General features: G+C 42.8%; 1 protein-coding gene across 2 annotated transcripts in view; it reads left to right on the top strand.

The window, feature by feature from the left end:
* The window catches only part of Rasa2 (RAS p21 protein activator 2), a 76,549-nt gene extending 54,342 nt beyond the window's left edge, over positions 1-22,207 (top strand). The window contains exons 11-24 of one of the 2 annotated variants that reach the window (XM_042665715.1): positions 51-199; positions 1,088-1,202; positions 1,530-1,604; positions 2,851-2,974; positions 6,431-6,537; positions 11,175-11,258; positions 11,850-11,927; positions 13,171-13,244; positions 14,349-14,455; positions 15,495-15,577; positions 16,247-16,455; positions 17,489-17,592; positions 18,231-18,420; positions 19,495-22,207. In XM_042665715.1, coding sequence (XP_042521649.1) covers positions 51-199; positions 1,088-1,202; positions 1,530-1,604; positions 2,851-2,974; positions 6,431-6,537; positions 11,175-11,258; positions 11,850-11,927; positions 13,171-13,244; positions 14,349-14,455; positions 15,495-15,577; positions 16,247-16,455; positions 17,489-17,592; positions 18,231-18,420; positions 19,495-19,522 — 1,527 coding nt within the window. In that variant the 3' untranslated portion in view covers positions 19,523-22,207. Of the gene's footprint in view, positions 1-50; positions 200-1,087; positions 1,203-1,529; positions 1,605-2,850; positions 2,975-6,430; positions 6,538-11,174; positions 11,259-11,849; positions 11,928-13,170; positions 13,245-14,348; positions 14,459-15,494; positions 15,578-16,246; positions 16,456-17,488; positions 17,593-18,230; positions 18,421-19,494 lie in introns of both variants that reach the window. The other variant, XM_042665714.1, reaches the window with a different exon arrangement.
* The last annotated feature ends 382 nt before the right edge of the window (positions 22,208-22,589 follow it).

Here is a 22,589-nt window from a genome sequence, read left to right as displayed (position 1 = left end):
AATCGTGTTTCTTTGATTCTGTACTTGTTTTCTCCTTTTCTGTATTCTAGCCAATATCTGCCTCAGCTGCTTACATTTTGGGTGAAATATGTCGAGATAAAAATGATGCCGTTCTGCCCCTTGTACGATTGCTGCTGCACCATGATAAACTTGTTCCTTTTGTCACCGCAGTGGCTGAACTAGACTTGAAGGATATCCAGTAAGCGTTGTATTTCATTAAATGTTAACTATGCTGTCAAAAATGGGACTTGGTTTTGTAACTTGTTTTCTAGTCTGAGTTCTATTGTATCAACCACGTTATTGTACAGCAGGCTATAAAGTACTGCTTAGCTGGCAGCAAATAACTGTGCCTTTTTTTCTAATGCTCCATTTATTTTTGTCAAAATGCACCAAGTTACAGCTATTTGTTAGAAAATGGGATGTAGTGTCTTTGGAGAGGATATTCCATAATCAATTCTTTTTTTTTTGTCAGTCATGGGTCTTGAACTCAGGGCCTGGGCGCTGTCCCTCAGATCTTCAGCTCAAGGCGAGTACTCTACCACTTGAGCCACAGTACCACATCTGGTTTTCTGGCAGTTTATTGGAGATAAGAGTTTCCCAGACTTTCTTGCCCAGGCTGGCTTTTGTGATCTTCGCATCTCAGCCCCTGAGTAGCTAGGATGACAGACATGAGGCACCAGCACCTAGCTGTTATCAGTATCTTATGAATCAAATTATCAGTCATATGAACTTTGCAAACAAAGCAATGGCTAAAATAAATATTAGGTTCATGTAAAACCCTCTGAAAATAGTACCACTTGGCTACTGAAAATATATTATTTGTGTCTGTTTTTGTTTGAAGACAGGGTTTTGAACTTTAGAGTCTCCTGCCACAGCCTCCCTGCTGTGTCCCTCCACACCCTGCTGAAATTACACTTTCCCCTATTTTCAGGAAGTAATTTTGGTAGGTTTGAGAAACCTGACAGCAGCACATTTCTAATTTAATGGTAAAAATTACTAAAGCCGTCTGACCAATGCCAAGGAAGTCCTGTGACGTTTCCCGCTTTGTTTTCTCCCACACACTCATTGGTTTCGGTTTCTGTTTCAGAGATGCGAACACCATTTTTAGAGGAAATTCTCTGGCTACCCGGTGTCTGGATGAGATGATGAAAGTGGCGGGCGGTCACTACCTGAAAGTGACGTTGAAGTCTATTCTAGATGAGGTACAGCGCGCTCACAAGTCTGCAGCCATCTTGCAGCCTTGCTCTCTAGGGGTGATGTGCCGACAGCAAAAGTCTCCATTCCTGTGTTAGCAAAACAGTCTCTGTCATAGACTTTTAAGGGTCTGAGAAATAAGTGTCTGGCATGTTTTGTATAAACCCACATGCATTATGTATGCATACATTTTATATATATATGAGATATATATATATATCACTTGTGGTCAGAGACTTTTAAACTTCAGTAGTAATGTTTTAGTCATCATAATTAACACATCAGATAAGAGTTATTTTCATTTTATCATTAACTGAAACACATGTATTTTCCAGATATGTGAATCCTCAAAATCCTGTGAAATTGATCCCATTAAACTAAAAGAGGGAGATAACGTAGAAAATAACAAGGTACGTTCCAGTTAAAATCGGCCTTAGTGTCATTCAGGCCATTCACACTGTAACTGCTCAGCCTTCCTTGTCCAGCTGGTCCTTGGAATGTTACATACTAAATGGTTTCACTTTTTTATTTGTTTATTAATTTTTTTGCCAGTCCTGGGGCTTTAACTCAAGGCCTGAGCACTGTCCCTGAGCTGCTTTTGCTCAAGAATGGTGTTTTACCACTTGAGCCAAAGCACCACTTCTGGCTTTTTCTGTTTATGTGGTACTGAGGAATCAAACCCAGGTGTTCATGAATGCTAGGCAAACACTCTACCACTAAGCCACATTTCCAGTCCATGATTTCACTTTATTTTTGTTGTTGTTGTTGTTGGTCATGGATCTTGAACTCTGGGCCTGGGCACTGTCCCTCAGCTCTCCAGCTCAAGGCTAGCACGCTACCACTTGAGCCACAGTGCCACTTCCGGCTTTTTCTGTTTATGTGGTGCTGAGGAATCGAACCCAGGGTCTCATACATGCGAGCAAGCACTGAACCACCTTCCCAGCCCCATGATTTCACTTTTTTAAATGAAGCTTTTTTTGTGGTACTGGGGATTGAACTCAGGACTTAAGCTTGCTTAGCAAGTGCTCTGCCGCTTGAACTGTAGCCCCAGCCCTCTTCTTTCCCTCCCTCCTTTCTTCCCTTCTCTTTTCTTTTTTTTTTTTTTTTTAAGATGTCTAACTAATTTTGCCCAAACTGGCCTCAGACCACAACTTTTTTGCCTCTGCCTCCCAAGTAGCCAGGAATACAGTCATATACCACACCCAGACCTGGTTTTGTTCTTGGCTGTAGTAATGATAGTGGATTTGGGCTCTGTCTACTGGGAGCCTTTAACCATCCCTCTGCCACCCCTCTGAGTATGCTAAGCTGGCATAGCGGGGTGCTCTGTACTTTTAGTTGTCTCTTGACAGAAATTTAGTACAAGGGCAACAAGGTAGCAGAAACACTGTCCTGAGGTTTCCCTCTCCATCACGTATTCTCTCTTGCTCCTGATGAAGGTTGTTCATATATTCTCCTAAATCTGAATGTAATCACCTTAGAAGAGACCAGTAACTGCTATGGAACTGGATGGGTTTGGAGACAGGAAGCCGGGTTACAGTTCTCTACAGTAACTTTCTAATCTTATCTTCATTACGGTTTTGATTTTTTTTTCCCATAAAGGCTGTTGAAGGTGTATAGGAGTCAGGATCTTAATGCTTGCTTCTTTAACTCCTTCAGGAGAATCTGCGTTACTATGTGGACAAGTTGTTCAGCACAATTGTGAAGTCGAGCATGAGCTGCCCAACGGTGATGTGTGACATCTTCTACTCTCTGAGGCAGATGGCCGCGCAGAGGTTTCCCAGTAAGTGCCTTGCTCGTTACTCTCTCTACAGCTCAGGGGTCAATTGTGTGTTTGGTTTATATGCATTATTTCTATAGAGAAACATTTAGTATCCTAAAAGTTTGTCAAAATGGTACTAACTTTTGCATAAAGCGTCATGCCATATGCTTGAGATTATTAAATACAATTTTTAAAATGCCTTCGTTAATTGTGCCAACTATTTTTTCCAGTTGCATATATCCCAGTAGTGTTAATGTTAATTCTGTGTAGCAGGCTAGACCGGGCAGTTTGAGAAGGCCAGGGTCTGGTTGGGGAGGTATTCTTAAGCAGATAGTACAGCACACAGGATTCTGAGGGAAAGCTCACTGGCTGCTTTAATGCTGCAAGATCAGCTGTCAGTACCGTACTTGCTCTTAATTTCAGTGTGTCTCTGGTAGGTAAATGAGCATGCTATAGGTGTCTTTCCAGAGCTTCCTCTAATGGAGGAGAAGGGAAGGTATTTAAATTATCAGTCTTATCCAGCTGTCTGAAACACTACATTTATTTTTGTAGCCATCTGAAGAGATTTTACTGTATTACTATATTCTTCTAAATATGCCTTTTTATCTGTTCCTCTGTTTAACTTACTCAGTGTGAAAGTGGTGTATCTAACTTACAAATTGAGATCTAGATATCTTGGACTAATTATAGTAAAGGTGTATAAGCATTTTAACTACAAATAACTATTAAATGTAGTCTTTATGGCAGAAATAAAAGCAGAGACATTATAGAATAAGGAAATGCCGATTAAATCATATTTTTAAATAACGAGTTACACCATGATAACCACATCAACCGCATAGTGTATAGACAAGTGCCTCTCTGGCCTGGTCATCCTCAGCATCACTCCAGGCCATTGCTGCTCCCCTTAGTTAAATAATGAAATTGAGCAGGACAAGGCTCAGATGGTAGAAACCTGCCTAGCAATTGCTTTAGTATTGTTGTTGTTGTTATTGTTGTGTAGTTATACAAAGTTTACAATTCCATAAGTCAGGTTATGATTACACTGCTTCTTGGTCAGTGTTACACTTTCTTTTGTTCTTCCCCATTTTCCCCTCAAACCCCAGTTTTGAAGGAAGGAGAAAGAGGGAAGCATAAGGAAGGGAAGGGAAGAAAGTCTAGGAGGGAAGGCATAAATAAAACGAAAGTAGGCTGGGAATGTGACTTAGTGATAGAGTGCTTCTTTTTTTTTTTTTTTGTGGGTCGTGGAGCTTGAACTCTGGGCCTGGGCGCTGTCCCTCAGCTCTTCAGCTCAAGGCGAGCGCTCTACCACTTGAGCTACAGCGCCACTTCCGGTTTTTCTGGTGGTTTATTGGAGATAGGAGTCTCACGGACTTTCCTGCCCGGGCTGGCTTTGAACCGCAGTCCTTAGATCTCAGCCTCCTGAGTAGCTAGGATTACAGGCGTGAGCCACCAGCGCCCGGCTTACAGTGCTTCTTGTCTAGCATGCGTGAAGCCCTGGTTTCAGTACCATATAAACAGAAAAAGCCAGAAGTGGCACTGTGGCTCAGGTGGTAGGGTGCTAGCCTTGAGCAAAAGAAACTTTAGGGACAGTGCCTAGGACCTGAATTTAAATCCCAGGCAGGGGGAGGGAAATTAAGTTTACCAAGGTTAGCTACAAGGTAAGCGAGATCTCAGACCCTGGCCTATTCCTAAGCACAAGTACAAATCATTGTCCTCAATACTGCCAAGTGATCTTGGCCTTAAATATACTTTTAAATGTTTAATTCTTCTTTCTATAAATGTTCTAAAAGCTATATCTCCTTTACTTTTTGTTAGCTTAACCTTCATATCCTCAGTAGACTAGAGTATTGATAATGTATATTGCTACAAATTATTTTCATATGCTTTCATTTGTTCTCATTTCCATGGGAAGGTGAAGGCAGCAGACAGAAGCAAGTATTATAAAGAATAACAAGTACAGCCAGGCACCAGTAATCCAGGCTTATCAGTAAGCTAGGCTTACACCTGTAATCCTAGCTACTCAGGAGGCTGAGATCTGAGGGTCACAGTTCAAAGCCAGCCTGGGCAGAAAAGTCCCTGTGAGACTCTTAATCTCGAATTAACTACTCAAGGAAGTGGCCCTGTGACTCAAGTGGTAGAACACTAGCCTTGAGCACAAAGAGGCTCATGGACAGTGCCCAGGCCCTGAGTATATACCCCACAAATGACCAAAAAAAAAAAAGAATAACAAATAACTATTGGGTGATTGGCAGGCCAGGCCAGGCATTGGTGGATCACTCCTTTAATTTTAGCTACTCAGTAGACTGATACCTGAGAGTCTGGGTTTGAAGCCAGTCTTGGAAGAAAAGTCCAAGAGACTATATCTGTAGTTAACCACCAAAAAAGCTAGACTGGAGATATGTGGTTCAAGTGGTAGAGTGCCAGCTGTGAGCAAAGTTAAAACTCAAACCAAACCCAGAGTTTCTTTTCCTCACTGCCTGCTTCTCTAGTTACGTGCTCTCTCTAGCCTGCAGCAGCTGCTGTCAGTGAGTGAGCAGAGCCGCAGAGCCTTCAGTTCATCCACACTTTGTGGGAAATGTTGAGAGCTTTGTAAAAGTAGACGTGTCTGCTCTGTTGTTTTTTATTGTATAGCACTTTAGTTTTTTGTTGCTGAGACAAATAACCTGCAGCCATTTAAAAGGTGAAAAGATGTACTTTGGTTCATGGTTTGGGCAGTTCAACCTAATGTCTGCGGAGTCCACTGCTCGGGCAAGGCAGAAAAGATAATGGTAGGAGCCTGAGCCATGAGGCTGCCCAGCTAATGGCAGCCAGGGACCAGAGAATAGACACAGGAAGGGGCCAGAACCAAGATAACCTTTCAAAAGCATGTCCCCAGCGACCTGCTTCTCCTGTGGCTCCCCACAGACCTTCCACCTCCCAGCATATTCACATTTTTAGTTCACTAATGCATTGATGAGGTGAGAGTTCCTCCTAAGCTGAAGTCTGTGACAATGTCTTCATGAACATTGTTCTAACTTACCTAGGCCATTGAGTTGAAGCCAGGAAAACCATCCTGTACAGCCTTTGATAGCATTGAGACTCTCAGGGGGTAATTGAAAAGGAACTAAGACTGAAGGTGACCCTGTTGCATCTGTTGAGAGGGATCTCGTGTTGCCACTAGGTGGCGCTAGATACCAATTTTGTTCTGGTAATTTCCAGAGCAGTAGATGAGGAAAGAGATACTTTTCAAATTAAGGTATTTCTGAAAGCCCACCAGCTTTGCCTTTCATTTTATTCCTTCTGCTTTTCAGGTTTTTATTTATTTTTAGTTACAGCATTTTTTTTCATTTAATTTAGCCATAAACATTACTGTCACTTCACCAACCTAATCCTGACTTAGACAAGTTATATGGCCCCTGCTTGATTCACATGTCTTGTTGGTATTTTTTCACTTGACCATCTCCGTGCATGACGTCTCGCCGTTTCTCCCTGCAGATGACCCTCACGTTCAGTACTCTGCCGTGAGCAGCTTTGTGTTTCTGCGTTTCTTTGCTGTAGCCGTAGTGTCACCTCATACTTTTCATTTGCGACCTCACCATCCAGTAAGTGTCTGTTCTTCTCAACGCTTTATCCCACTCTTAGTTTTAGTAGACTAAAGAAAAGATAAAGCCAGCCAAGTTCATTTGGCTATGAGTTCTTGTAACTGACACTTGAGTCTACTTGGCCTTTTCCTTGATTGTATTAGCCTTCACATAGGACTGAAATTCTGTTGGTTGTTAAGAGAGAGTTCACAGGTATGAGAAAATGTTGACAGGGTTGACAGCTGGTGATGAGCACAAGAGAGCTTCATCGTCTTTTTCCCTCCACTGTTATATTTGTAAATTTTCATAGCACAAGGGGTTTTAGTATTATTATTATTATTATTGGTTGGTTGGTTTTGGTTTTGTTTAGCTAGAGGTTTTTGGTAGTGGTAGTATTTAACAGAGCCTACTTTCCTGGTTTATTAAGATAGTTTATTCTGTGACTCTTAAAAATCTCAGAAATTTTCTTTCCTTTTTTTTTTTTTTTTTTATGGTTGTGGGGCTTGAACACAGGGTCTTGGCCCTGTCCCTGAGCTTTTCTGCTCAAGGCTAGTTTTCTACACTCAGAGCCACAGTGCCACTTCTGGTTTCCTGGTGGTTGGTTGGAGATAAGAGTCTCATCATGAACTTTCTTACTTGGATGGACTTCAAATTGTGATCCTCAAATCTCAGCCTCTTGAGTAACTAGGATTACAGGCGTGAGACACGGGCTCCTGGCTAATCTTTTGGTTTTGAAGTCATAATTTAGTTGCCTAAATCCAAATCTCCACTACGTATATTTACATGCTTATCTCTTGATTTTTAAAATTATTTTTGTTTCCTTCACATTTCATATTAATGCTTTCAGTTGGTGACTTCTATGACAAAGCATAACAGGAACCATCTTTTTAGTTTAGCTTTGTTCTGTGCCTGTCCTACTCCTTTATATGTTTTGTTCATTGTGTACTCAGTACTAATAGGAGCCAATTCCCTTTCACCCCATATACAGTTAAGGACATCACCATACACTAACCTCCAGGCTCACACAGCTAAGCCAATATAATTACTCATTCTCCATTTGAGCAGGATTAAAGTGGGATTCAAACTCAGTCGTCCTCAGGTCCTATTTTTTTTAATCTTGGCCCTCCAGCCCCCTAAGCAGATAGATACCAAAGAGCCAGTGATAGGCCAGATGCTGCTTAGCACCGGCTTGCTGTGGTACAGTACCTACTTAGGACACTGCTGCTCCACTTTTCCATACATGTGGAGGGACTTGGTGGGTTCTGGGTGTCCACCTCCAGTGGACAGCTGCACACATTGGCAGAACTGAGCAGAACCTCGTAACAATAGCAGCAACACACTCTCTTCCAAAGGACAGATGTTTTGTATACCCTGACAGTGTACCAGTGTCCTATTGTTCACAGCCTGTCCATTCTCTTACTGTGTTAACTAGAACTGTCCAGACCTTGGTTCAGAGAAAGCTTGGTAGCAGTATGTGATATGTAAATGGAACTCCCACTTCTAAACTTGGGACTCAACCTTGTACACACACTTGGAATTCCTTATTCCAGTAACAGATGTTGAAATTAAGTCATTCTCTGACTACAAACTCTATTTTACCTCACTGTTTCCTAATCAAAGTGCTAGAAAGACCACTTCAAAACTGCCATATAATTTTTATTAAATTATTTTTATTGTAAAGATACTGTACAGAGGGGTTACAGTTACATGAGTAAGATAATGAGTACATTTCCTACCGAGCATTGTTACCCCCTCCTTTGTTTTTCCCCTACTATCCCTGCCATACAATTTTGTTATTTACTTTTATCTCTAACTTTATCTCATTTTGGGGGGTTTATTTCCCTTTTGTATTCCTCTTTGTGTAGGTGTGTCCCTCGTGGGTCTCAAACCAGAGTCCCCCACCCCCCTTTTTTTTTTTTTTGGTAGTGAGGCTTGAACTCTGGGCTCTGTCCCTCAGCTCTTCAGCTCAAGATGAGTACTCCTTCTCTTGAGCCACAGCACCACTTCCGGTTTTCTGGTGGTTCATTAGCGATAAGAGTCTCACAGACTTTCCTGCCCCAGCTGGCTTTGAACCGTGATCCTCAGATCTCAGCCTCCTAAGTAGCTAGGATGACAGGCATGAACTACCAGTCAGAGTCTACTTTTTAAAGACTCTTTTAGGTAGAAATGACGTACATACATAAGGTACGTGTGTGTGTGCATAGATGTAAATCCAGCACTTGCTTAGCACCCAGTGAGTAGTACAGGGAGGTGCTGCCATGGAGCCCGGAGCAAGGATTGGTTCCTCTCACCTGGGAGCAGAGACTGCCAGACCAGGACTGAAGGTCACAGTGGCCTGGGAGCGATTCCCATTGCTGCATTTAACAGAACAAACTTGCCCTGCAGCTGAAAACCACAAGCAAATGCAAGCATTTCACTGTGTCGTGCTTGGGACAAACATACATAAATGGCTCCTCTTTTTATATTCTGATTTTAAAATATGGATTAGACAAACATTACATGGTAGACCACTGTTTCATATTGAGAAAGAAAGGATTAGACTAGCTCAGTTATTCTCTCCTTAATAGTCCCTTTCAAGCCCCAGCCAAGGCAAGCATGTTTAAGCCCTTACTTGGAGCATGTGTCTCTGCTGTGTGTGCTCAGCAGTTTATAGCTCTCTGTGGTGGCATTTTTGTACTATGATCTCTGTGTGAAAATCTCTGCACAGGGCTCGGAATGTGGTCTAGCGGTAGAGTGCTTGCCTTGCATGCATGAATACACAGAAAAAGCCAGAACTGGTGCTGTGGCTCAAGTGGTAGAGTGCTAGCCTTGAGCAAAAGAAGCTCACGGACAGTGCCCAGGCCCTAGGTGCAAGCCCCAGAACTGGCAAAAAAAAAATCTCTGCATGTGGAACTGTTAGCATCTTAAGAGCAAGGCTGGATCTTTTTTGGATTGTGTATCCTAAGCCACGGCACAGTTTCTAGGACAAGTGAGTGCTCAGAAAGAGTTGGAGAAAGGAAGGATGGTAGTCCAGAGAAAGCTCAGATGACAAGGGTTCATGCGTGGTGTACCATATACATATACCATATATGTATAGTGGAGAAGAGACTAGCAAAAGGGAGAGATTAAAGAGAAAGGGGGCTTACTATTACCAGACTGATATCTGGGAGGAGTCAGAAAGATTATCTTTAAAAGAAAAAGTAATGAACAATTATTCCTTTGAACAATTACGATCCCTACGAAATTGTTTTTTAATAGACCAAAAACAGTCAAATAATAGCAGTTTCATATGCTTCAACCTAATAATGAGGAATGTGTGTGCTAGGTTACCTTGAAGTGAGAAATTCAACATTTCAGTTAAATTTTAAAAATGTATACCAAATATATTGGATTTAGTGACATGCCAGTGCTGGGCTGTGTGTAGGTGGCAAATAATAAAGATTTGGTCATTCGTGGGTGGGGCATCTGGGGGAAATTAGAATGAAGGAGAAATTTTAATGCAATTTATATAGAGAGTACACCAAGGATCAACATGAATTATACACTTGCCAAATGGCAGTGATAAAACACTAACTTTAAAACCAAATTTGAGTGGTCTTAGTGAAATTCAATTCAGATTATACGTAGTAGTGCCATTTTAAGAATTATTTTTTTCAAAGGCAGAGAATTGTAGAGACCTTTTTATAGATACCATGAAATTATGAATATTTCAACGAAAATATTTTCTGAGTAACCATAATTAAGGTGTGTATCTTGTAAGTCCATCATAGAGATCTAGTCCTAGATGGCTTCACAGCCTGGCCTCTCCGCCCTGTTTACTGGATACTAAATTTCTCTCTCTCTGAATTTTCCTAGGCACTTTTTTTTCTTTCTTACATAGGATATCTTTAAGTAACCAGTATTTACCTTGCTACTTAAGCCCAGGCCTTGAACTCACAACCCTCTGCCATAGCTTCCTGAGTGCTGGGATCTGGGTGTCTGTCCTGGTAGGATAGTTGCACAGATGTTTTAAGTTGGTGAATACTCAGGCAGTTATATATACATTTAAGAAATCTGCACTGTATGTAAATTATGACTCAATTTGTTAAAAAATATTTAAAACAAGGACTCAAAGGAGACCATTCTTGTAAATTTTATTTATATTTACTTCTGTCAGGCTGCATATGCATGAAAAATGCCTTGTTCAGTAGACTCATAGTTACCCTCTGGTAAGATCCTAGGTGAACAGGGTGACCTCTTGTTTCTCAGTCTGAATTTAGGTTTGTTGGGTTTTTTTCCATATTGAAAGCAGCTGACTGCAGAAGGCACATAAAGTATGCTTACAAGTGGATTGAAGAATTTTTAAAGTAGTATCTTAACTAACAAGAATTGTAAATTACATGTTATTTCTTCAGTCTCTTAATTCCTTAGTCCAGTGAGTCATGTTGTCAGTCCTGGGGCTTGGACTCAGGGCCTGGCCACTGTCCCTGAGCTGCTTTGGCGCAAAGCTCTACCACTTGAGCCACTGCGCCACTTGCGGCTTTTTCTATTTATATGGTACTGAGGAAACGAACCCAGCACTCTACCACTAAGCCACATTTCCAGCCCATTGACAGAATATTTTTGAGTTACTGTTCTAGAGCCATTAGCCCATTCTGTGTTACATTTCATGTGATTCTGTCTCTTTTCACATTGTCTAGGATGCACAGACAATTAGGACATTAACTCTCATCTCAAAAACCATTCAAACTTTGGGAAGCTGGGGAAGTCTGTCCAAGTGCAAGGTATGTCTCTCCATTTCTTACTTCATCTTCACGCGGATGCCTTCTCCCTCCTTCATGTCCTTCCGTGTCCTGGAATACAGTGTATATGCAGACACTACAGTTGTCCTTCAGGCAGATGTCGTATCTGAGTCACCTGTTAAAGGCGACGGATTTCCTTCACCTGATGTACCTGAGGGCATTTAGGAAGGAGATACAGGGTCCACCTAGTTATCTGTACCAAAATCACCACTTGGCTTTGAAAGGCTTGAGCTGCATACCTTACAACTCTTTAGCCCTTATTCCTCAGCTTAAAAAAGAATACCGAGCCCCACGCTGCTGCTGACGCATGCCTCTCATCCTAGCTACTCTGAAGGCTGAGATATGAGGATCATGGTTCACAGTTAGACTGCAGGAAAGTCTATGAGACGCTTAGCCACAAAAAGCTGGAAGTGGAGATGTGGCTCAAGTGGTAGAGCCATAGCCTTGAGCAGAGAAGCTCAGCAAAAGCAGCCAGGCCCTGAGTTCGAGCTCCAAGACTGGCACACACACAGACAAAGTACATTATTCTGTTAGTGATCTACTTAACATTTTCAATCCTGTGTTTTGTTTCAGTCAAGTTTCAAAGAGACATTCATGTGTGAATTTTTCAAAATGTTTCAAGAAGAAGGATACATTATAGCAGTTAAAAAGGTATGATTGTTTTATTTTGGAAACACATTTCTATAAAAAGGTATGATTGTTTTATTTTGGAAACACATTTCTATCATACAGTAGATAGACACATTTCATCTCATCTTACATTGTCTTTTTTTTTTTTTTACAAAGCTATTAACTTTTCAGTTGTAGAAGTATGGAAATTAGTTTTAGCAACAGCTACTATGTTAGTGTCTTCATACACAGAGTTGTTTCCTCAGCAATTTGGTTGATATTTGCATCTGAATAATAGGTAATTATGGGGCTGGGAAGGTGGCTCAGTGGTAGAGCGCTTGCCTTGCATGTTTGAGGCCCTGGGTTCGATTCCTCAGGACCACATAAGCAAAAAAGAAAAAAGCCGGAAATGGCACTGTGGCTCAAGTGGTAGACCGCTAGCCTTGAGCTGAAGAGCTGAGGGACAGCGCCCAGGCCCACAGTTCAGGTGCCACGACCGGACCCCCCCCACAAAAAAAAAAAAAAATAGAGTTCAATTTTTTAGCAACCATTAATGGAGCTTAGGATCAAACCCAGTGATGAAGCACAGCAATGTTTATATATCACAGTGCGGTGTGTAAATACACAAAGTAGGATAAATACACAACAGAAACAACCTCAAGACAGTTAAAGTTAATTTATACCCTCATTGAGTTTATTGCAAATCAAAGACAACACTTCAAAAACTCTATATTCTAAGCTTTGTTTTGTAATTAGTAGACTGAATCATTTTTACAAGGAAATATATTCAAGGCCTTAATTAATTTAGGATTAAACTTTTTAGAATTACCTGTCATGCGTAAACTAGGATCTTTGTATACAACTAAATGTGTTTCATTGTACAGATTATTATGAGATGCACATCCTTAATCCAAAATGCTGTGAGTGCTGATACAATGCCACAGTGGAAAATTCCACACCTTTCCTCATGTAATTGGTCAAAATTCAGGTTCACTAAAAATACTGTATATAAGGTATATATTAAATAAGTGGATTTTATATTTAAATTTGCTTACCATCTCCAACACAATCTCATTGTATGGATAGGATTCTGAAATATTTGCACATACCTATAGATAGAGTCCAAAACACTTGGGTGCCAAACATTTTGTATGTATTATGTGTGTTCCTTAACAGTGAAGGAAAGACTTCCTCATGTAATCAGTAACATAGAAGAGAAACTTAATTTTTTGTTATGTTTTACTTTATCCACACAGTGTAATATTTCTCCACTTCCCCCATACAGTTCTTGGATGAGATTTCATCTACTGAAACTAAAGAGTCCAGTGGCACGAGTGAGCCTGTGCATCTGAAAGAAGGGTAATGCAGTTAAACTTGACTTGAAGCCAGGAAGCACCAAGGGTCTGGGTTTGGAGTTAGGCAGGCTTGAGTTTTTGTTCTTTTCGCCAAGTCACCCTCACTATTCTAAAAAAAACTTCACATCAAAGGGACAGGACTTTCCACCCACAGTCCCAGAGTTGTTTTGCAAGGAGTACTTAGGAAATTTGCAGCACTATTTATTCAGTTTTAGAGTGGTTACTGTTAGATATCAAAAAGGACCCACTTGGGATGGGAAGATGGCACAGTGGTAGAGTGCTTACTTCACGTGCATGAGGCCCTGGGTTCAATTCCTCACCACCACATAATCAGAAAAGCCCAGAAGTAGTGCTGTGGCTCAAGTGGTAGAGGCTAGCCTTGAGCTGAAGAGCTGAAGGACAGTGCCCAGGCCCAGAGTTCAGACCCCACGACCAACCAAAAAAGAAAAAGGAACCACTTAGTTAACACTTTTTTATTCAGAAGCACAATTTTTTGGGGGGGGGCGGGGGGGGCGGTTCCAGTTGTGGGGCTAGGACTCTGGGCCTGGGCGCTGTCCCTCAGCTCTTCAGCTCAAGGCTAGCGCTCTACCATTTGAGCCACAGCGCCACTTCTGGCTTTTTTCTTTTTGCTTTTGTGGTGCTGAGGAATCGAACCCAGGGCCTCAGGCATGCAAGGCAAGCGCTCTACCACTGAGCCACCTTCCCAGCCCCACACAATTTTTTTTTTTTTTGGTCAGGTCATGGGGCCTGAACTCTGGGCCTGGGCGCTGTCCCTCAGCTCTTCAGCTCAAGGCTAGCACTCCACCACTTGAGCCACAGCACTACTTCCGGCTTTTTTCTTTTTGCTTATGTGGTGCTGAGGAATGGAACCCAGGGCTTCAGGCATACAAGGCAAGCACTCTACCACTGAGCCACCTTCCCAGCCCTCCCACCCCTCCACCCCCACACAATTTAAATAGTATATGAATCCCTTAATTCTTAACAGCTCTAATATACCTAATACATCCTCATATACCTATGTATGCCATTAAACATCAAAGAACAGTTCTGTTTTAGATGAACTGGCTTCATCTTTGCAGCTAAGTCTTTACATCTGTTGTTTTGGCAGCGAGATGTATAAAAGAGCTCAGGGGAGAACTCGGATTGGAAAAAAGAACTTCAAAAGGCGATGGTTCTGCCTGACAAGCAGAGAGCTCACCTACCGCAAGCAGCCAGGTAGCTGTGTCTGTGCTTTATCGTGGGTTTGTGCTGTTTGATGTGCATTGCTCCTTTCATGGTATTAGTAATAGTATATAATTTCTCACAGTGGTATATACTTAGAAATATTGTAGAAGTGTACTATAGCATATTTTCATTACACATTGGATTCCTTGTAATGCTAAAATGGCCATTCAGCATGTGCTGTTTTCTAAAACTCCTTGGTGAAACCCACTGAGTGTTAATGTATGAGGAGCAACATCAGCCCCTTAGAACTTGAAAGCGTATTTAACTCTCAGAGCTCAATTAGGAGCCCAATTCTACCCAGGCAGAAAAGTCCCTGTGAGACACTTATCTCCAATTAACCACTCAAAAAACAGAAGTGGCACTGTGGCTCAAGTTGTAGAGTGCTAGCCTTGAGTACACATTGGCTCAGGGACAGCAGTCCTGAGTTCAAGCCCCACAACTGACAAAAAACAAAACAAAAGCAAGAATCACTTTTTAAAAATGCACTTGTGCCGGGCGCTGGTGGCTCACGCCTGTAATCCTAGCTACTCAGGAGGCTGAGATCTGAGGATCACGGTTCAAAGCCAGCCCGGGCAGGAGAGACCGTGAGACTCCTATCTCCAATAAACCACCAGAAAACCGGAAGTGGCGCTGTAGCTCAAGTGGTAGAGCGCTCGCCTTGAGCTGAAGAGCTGAGGGACAGCGCCCAGGCCCAGAGTTCAAGCCCCACGACCGACAAAAAAAAAAAAAAAATAAAAATGCACTTGTGGGAGGGGGGGCGGGAAATGCACTTGTATCCTCAATACCAGTGAAAAAGCTCATGGGCAGTTCAAGCCCCAGGTCTAGCATACACACAAAAAAAATAATGTATACATTAAAGTCACTTGATAGAAAATATCTACTCCATTGAAACGTTTACATACAAACTGTGTGGCAATCTATAGGTTATATATGCTTGCTTCAAGAGGAACTGCTTACACCTTACAAGATTAACCTCTTGCCTGTACAATTCTGATAGCATGGAAATTTCAACTTTGTCTTCTCATTTTAGGCAAAGATGCCATTTATACAATTCCAGTAAAAAACATTCTTGCTGTGGAAAAACTGGAAGAGAGCTCTTTCAATAAGAAAAACGTACGTTGTATATAAAGATTATTAAACTGTATGCATTACTTAGTTGAAAAATTTTAAGGAGGGGCTGGGAAGGTGGCTCAGTGGTAGAGCGCTTGCCTTGCATGCCTGAGGCTCTGGGTTCGATTCCTCAGCACCACATAAGGAAAAAGCTGGAAGTGGGCCAGTGGCTCAAGTGGTAGAGCACTAGCCTTGAGCTGAAGAGCTGAGGAACAGCGCCCAGGCCCAGAGTTCAGACCCCACGACCGGACCCAAAAAAACAAAAATTTTTTTTAAGGAATTTTAGTGTTTCCTATGATTGTCTCAGACTCCATCCCAGGGTTACCCATTGTCACCATTCTGTGCTCCCGCCTGCCCGCTGCCACAGGGCGCCCTTGGCACCCAAGAAGTAGCTCTGCTCCTCAGCGTCTCCCCTGCTTTCCATCCCACTGCCTTACACTTAGGTACATGGCGCTCCATTCTGTCAGACAGGTGTGGCGTCTAGAAACTGCTCTGCTGTGCTGCTTAGCACCATTGTCTGAGGACTGACTTGCTTGAAAAATAACAGTTCATAAAGTACCTGAGCAGCAGTCCCCTAGTAATCAGCCAGGAAGGTTTCCACTATGTGCTTGTTTCTGCTATGTGTACTGTGTCCATCTTTAAGACTCTCTCTTATCTTAATCGCCTGTGAAGATGTTCCAAGTGATTCATACGGAGAAGCCACTCTATGTGCAGGCAAATAATTGTGTGGAAGCGAATGAATGGATAGACGTGCTCTGCAGGGTGAGCCGGTGCAATCAGAACCGGCTCAGTTCTTACCACCCTGCTGCCTATCTCAACGGGAACTGGCTGTGCTGTCAGGAGAGCAGTGAGAACACTCCAGGCTGCAAGCCGTGCACCGCGTAAGTTCCTTCTGACCACAAAGGAAGATGTTTCAAAAGGGGCTACATCCAAATGGTAGAATATATGTTAGCCATAAAAAGAATGAAGGCTTGGTGCTAGTGGCTCATGTCTGTCATCCTACCTACTCAGGAGACTAAGATCTGTGGATTGTGGTTCAAAGCCAGCCCAGGCAGAAAAGTCTGTGAGACTCTTATCTCCACCAGAAAGCTAGAAGTGGAACTGTGGCTCAAAGTGGTAAAGTGCCAACTTTGAGGAAAAAAAGCTCCAGGTCCTTAAGTTCAAACCCAGGACCAGCACACACACAATATATTCAGGAAGGATAGGTTTGACTTACTTAAAGATTAGTGATGGGGCTGGGAAGGTGGCTCAGTGGTAGAGCTTGCCTTGCATGCATGAGACCCTGGGTTTGATTCCTCAGCACCACAGAAGCAAAAAGAAAAAAGCCAGAAGTGGTGCTGTGGCTCAAGTGGTAGAGCGCTAGCCTTGAGCTGAAGAGTTGAGGGACAGCGCCCAGGCCCAGAGTTCAGGCCCCATGACCGGACCCCCCCCCCCCCAAAAAAAAAAGATTATTAGTGATGCCAGGCTTGAGTAGGGGAATTAAAAGTGTTCATGAATACAGGATTTCTTCTTGGAGTGATGAAAATGTGAGGAAAATTCTAAGGACTCAGTCCTGGCTGAGTATGCCCAGTGCCCTGCACCCTGTCTCCAGCACAGACTGGACACCCACTGTCTGGCAGGATGGAACAGCTGGCATGACCCAACAGAATTAAAAACTGATTTGCCTTTGTGACAGAGTGCATGTTGGGACAATGATTTTACTTTATGTGACTCAGTAAACCCCCTCCTTAGGCTTAGAGTCACATAAAGACCAAACTTCTCTTGACCCCATTTTTTCGGTTAGCAATCCAACTAAACTTTTGAAGTTCCTTTTGCAAAATTCTAATTCCGCATTTAGTTTAAAACCATCAAAAATCTTCCTCACATTAATAAGGTAAAATTTTTCCAATGTCTTTAATTTTCTTCTCGCTATAGAGGGGTCCCTGCAGACATTCAAATAGATATCGACGAAGACAGAGAGACAGAAAGGATTTATTCCCTTTTTACCCTCAGTTTACTTAAACTGCAGAAGATGGAAGGTAAATACACTGTCTACATCTATAAAGCCATGTGTTTGATTAACAATTCCTGAACTATTTTTCTAGCATCATTAAAAAGCTGAAGATACTCTGCCGGGACTTGGTGGCTCATGTCTATAATCTTATCTACTCAAGAGGCTGAAATCTGAAGATGTGGTTCAAAGCCAGCCCTGGCAAGAAAAAAGTTAAGGGGCTGGGAAGGTGGCTCAGTGGTAGAGTGCTCACCTAGCATGCATGAGGCCCTTGGTTTGATTCCTCAGCACCACATAAACAGAAAAAGTAAGAAGTGGCACTGTGGCTCAAGTGGTAGAGCACTCACCTTGAGCTGATGAGCTGAGGGACAGCACCCAGACCCAGAGTTCAAGGCCACAACCAGCCCAAAAAAAAGTTGAAATACTTAGTTTTAGCAAGAGGTTAATACGGAGTTTCTAAACCCTTAAATGGTGCACTCATTAGATATTTACAAAGTAAAATTACAAGTTTTATATAAATATGATGGTCCAAATACAGTTGGTGTATTTTCATCACACGTGCATGGCCAGAGGACATCTCTCTAGCTTGAGACACGGGAAGTTTTGACTTGGCACCATTACATTGTGGAACGTAGTTTCTGATCACTGTCATGCTGCTCCTTGTAGAGGCCTGTGGAACCATAGCCGTCTACCAAGGGCCACAGAAGGAGCCTGAGGACCATGCCAGCTTCGTGATTGAGGACTCGGTGACAACCTTTAAGACAATCCAGCAAATAAAAAGCATCATAGAGAAGCTGGATGAACCACATGAAAAGTACCGGAAGAAACGGTCAAGCAGTGCCAAGTACGGGAGCAAGTAAGTATGCTGGGAGGCACGGGGAGCAGACGAAGGCTTCTCCTCGCACTTTAGAGTGTGTAGAGCTGGGAGCCTTTCCATGAATGTCTCAGTGCTGGCAGAGGTGGGCACTGTGGAGGGGCAGCCAGGTAGATGGCTTCTAGAGCAAGTATCAGGAAATCCTCTCCAGGAGGTCAACTCAGAGCTCTGCCGTCCCCAGCAAGATAATTCCATATTCTCCGGCTTGATGACTGGGTCTGCCACAGTCTGCTGGACTCAGCCTCACATCCGCCGCCTTTTATTTGTTTTTTTGTTTTTGTCAGTCCTGAGGCTTGAACTCAGGGCCTGGACATTATCCCTAAGCCTCCTCTGTGCTCAAGGCAAGCACTCTAGCACTTGGATCACAGCACCACTTCCAGCTTTTTCTGTGTATGTGGTACTGAGGAATTGAACCCAGGGCTTCATAGTGCTAGGCAAGCATTCTTCCACTAAGCCACATTCTTAGCCCCACATCAGCCTTTATAGTGAGAGAAACTGAAGCACAGCAAAGTTAAATGCTTTGCTACCAAAGGCTTCATAGCTGATTAATGGGAAGGCTCCGAACCTTAATTGATTTATATTTATGAGCACTAAAATTCGGGTTTTCCAATAGGTGCAAATATTTGTTCATTGTAATTCTGTCTTTTCTACATTAGTGTAGTGTACTTGATTCTCTTCTGCAGTGCCCTAATCGTATGCATGCACACTGTACCTGCCCAGCTCTACTTTTCTCTATAAAACACTGCCGCATACGGAGGTACACACCTGTAGGTCATCTCCTCAAGGCCAGCTTTCAAACCAAAAAAGTGGCAGCCTTGAAGGAGCTGGGGCTGGCTGGGTGGCAGAGCACTGGAGTAGTTGGCCTCTCCTCCCTCTCCCCCTCCCCGACTCCTGTCTGTCTTGTGGCAAGCGGTTGAGGCGTGGTCTGCTCCCATTGCTACTATGGCCAGAACGGCCCAAATCTCGATCCTTGTCAACAGAGTGACTGGCCATGACACATAGATGTGCAGTGTTCCGTTTCTTTTGCAAAAATGTTTTTCTTTCACTGTTTTCTAGGGAAAATCCAATTGGAAAAACATCTTAGAGTTGGACCAACTGACTCAGAAGAACTGGAAAATACTTTTTCCTTGGAGTTTTTCAATCGTATGTTTTGTTTATAGTATTTAAGAATGAACGTTGGCTTCCATATCGCCTGCGTTCCCATTGTATTTAATATTTAATAACTGAAATTAACTTTGGGACTCCTGTATTGATGTACTACTAAAGAATTTGAAACCCACGATGTCCTTCATCCCTGTGTGTCTAAACCCCTGCTTCTGCGGCTTTCCTATACAAAGGATATTGTGAAGAAGCTTCCCGAAGCAGCTTTCTAACCGGAAGCCAGCCCCTCCCGTGATCCCATTGTGCAGACTTGTTCACTGCCACTAGTGCCTGCTCTCCACCGCCTACCTTCTTGTTCTTCTAGAAAATTCCACAGCTTCCCATTTGGTTCATCTGGACCTGTCCTCTTTTGAAAAAGGAAGAAAGAGAAAAAAAGTGTTCCCTTGGGTCCCTTAACAGAGGCGGCTACAGATCTGGGGAAATGCCGGAGCGTCTGCCCCGGGAGAAGCGGGCTGCACGTGCTGGCCGGCGGCCGCATCTCGTTTACATGGGGGAACTGAAATGCTGTCGGTAGAAATACCAGGTACTCATTGTCTTGATGTGGGTGGAGCCCGAGGAGACTCCTGAGGAGAGCAAGCAGTGAAAGGAGGTGTGTTGCCCGCGGACTCCACCCACTCCCTCCTGCCTCCTCCTAGCGGGGCGTCCCAGCCCACTTGGGACCAGTCACTTGGCGCACTTTACTAATCTGGCCTGCCCCAGGTTATCCTTGAGATACTGCGTGGTATCTGTCTGTATGATCAGTTGAATGATCGCTGTGTAAGTGTACAAACCGTGCTTTCCTGAAAAGGTTTCTTTTCCATTGCTGTTCCCTTGTGGCCTGCTAGCCAGATGGAGCGCGGGGCAGCAGCCGTCTGAATCCCGCCTGTCCTCAGAACTCCGCTGCTCAGCAGCAGCAGAAGCGAGTGGCCGCCTGGAGGCGGAGGAACACTTTGCTTCCTCAGTATTAAAGACCATGGTACTCTTTGTCTTTTTTTGTTGTTGTTGTTTTTAATTCAGAGCATTTTTCAAATGTGGTACTTTGAACCTTGGAGTATTTACTTACGTTCCTGTTTAAAAACTGTGACCTATCCATGTAAATCTAGCTAGTAGTGCTTTTTTGTTTTTCCCTCAGCATAAGCTACGTTTTGAGAAGCATTTGCCAAGGGCATCACTTGCATTGTTTTAAGGATTGCTGGCATGTGGTGCTTGTGTCTGGGCGTGAGGTGAAAGGTCAGCTCTAGTCCTCTGTGGGGTTGACTCGTTGGCCCAGCCCAGGTCCTTCAGCTCCATCAACTCAGACGCCGTCAGCCCCTCTAGACTTCTGCACCCACTCAGATGAAAATTCCTATGAAGAATCTAAATTGTCCACCTGAAGCAGGCGGGAGAGGGACGCATAGCTTCACTCTTCTCCTGTTGTCTAGGGGATTTGGAGCTTTGAGGGATTTGTTTTTCAGTTTGTATTTTGAGACTGTGTCTCACTACGTAACCCAGGTTAAAGTTCTCCTGTCTCAGCCTCCCAAGTGCAAGGATTACAGGAGTGTGCCACCACATCGGCTTATGTTATTTTTTTTTTTAAGACAAAAGATACATTTTACTAACATTACATTCCTAATGTCACATCCCCACAATCATGGTTATTTTAAAGATCACACCTTGCAGTTTAAAAAGAAATATGAATTAAACTAATTTTCCTTGAAATTCTTTTGCAACTAGAGCATGTCCTCAGGACCCTAAGGCCAAGGTAGAAAGCCTGTTATCCGCGCGTGAACTTTTGAGTCTTTACTCCCTGGACTGCTTTCTCTGCCTCTTCCAAAAGCATCTGGGAAAAATACATATCCATGGCAGCTTGCTTTCCCTCCAAATCCTGGGATCCCAGGAAGGACCGAAAAGGGAGCTGGAGGGAGCGCCTGCCACGCCCGCCCTCATTCTTCAGGTCAGCGATGGCAATCTGCTTACTTCATTGTTTTTTATTGTTTAGCTTGTTTTGATTTTTTTTTTTTAATAAGAGGATGGACAACAGCAAAAGTTTTTATTCCCAGGAAATATAATTTATCAAACTGAACTATTTTATTTGCCAAAGAACTATGTTTTTCGCCATCACGGGTAATGACTAAGTGTCAAAAAGAGGCTTTTTTTTTTTTAATTTTACAAAAAAGTGATAACTGATGTGGCTTTTGTTTCTGAAGCCTGGTTTCCTCCTTTTACTAGAAAACCTTGTTCATGCCACGTTTTTTAAAAATGATTTTTTTTTTTTAGTCAAAGCACCTTTAATTCGCTCTAACGGTACGTCTTGTAAAGAGAAATTTGTGGACTTTTTCAGGTTTCTTTACAGTATGTGACAAATACAAGACTCATTTCTAGACTTTAAATTACCAGCCTTGATTGATACCATCCGCTTCCATTTTTAACTTGGAAATTAATATGTTGCTAGAAAATATTGGTTTTTTTACAGTATCCAGTTTGGAAATGTAAGTTACCAAAACTTAATATGGTGAATTTGTGTAACCATGTTGTATTGTCGAGAATGTATTTTTATTTAAATTTTATTTTCTTATCAAGAGTATTATAAAAATTTAAGACTTTTGTAACTGTCGCTTGGAAATAACTCAAATAAATGACAAGAAGCCTGTCTATTCTTCAGAAGTGCTTAATTACTGGTTAGGGATTTCTACATTTTTCAATGAACCTACCTGGCCTGCCAGTAACTGAGAGGACAAGGAACAAGTCTGCTGACAAGAACACCGAAGCTGGAGAGGCGCAAGTAAGTGGCTGCGGGGTTTTTATGTGTATGTGTACTAACCCTGGGACTTGAACTCAGGGCCTGGGCACTGTCCCTAAGTTTTTTGTGCTCAAGGCTAGCACTTCCCCACCTCTGCCACAGCTCCACCTCCAGCTTTTTAGGCGGTTAATTAGAGCTCAGAGTCTCATGGACTTTCCTGCCCAGGCTGACTTTTGAACCATGATCCTCAGATCTCAGCCTCCCCAGGACTTAGTGGGTGTGAGCCAGCATG

Source organism: Dipodomys spectabilis, unplaced genomic scaffold, assembly GCF_019054845.1.
Source record: "Dipodomys spectabilis isolate Male_0828 unplaced genomic scaffold, ASM1905484v1 ptg000342l, whole genome shotgun sequence".
NCBI lineage: Eukaryota > Metazoa > Chordata > Mammalia > Rodentia > Heteromyidae > Dipodomys > Dipodomys spectabilis.
This window is presented reverse-complemented; position numbering and strand designations above follow the sequence as displayed.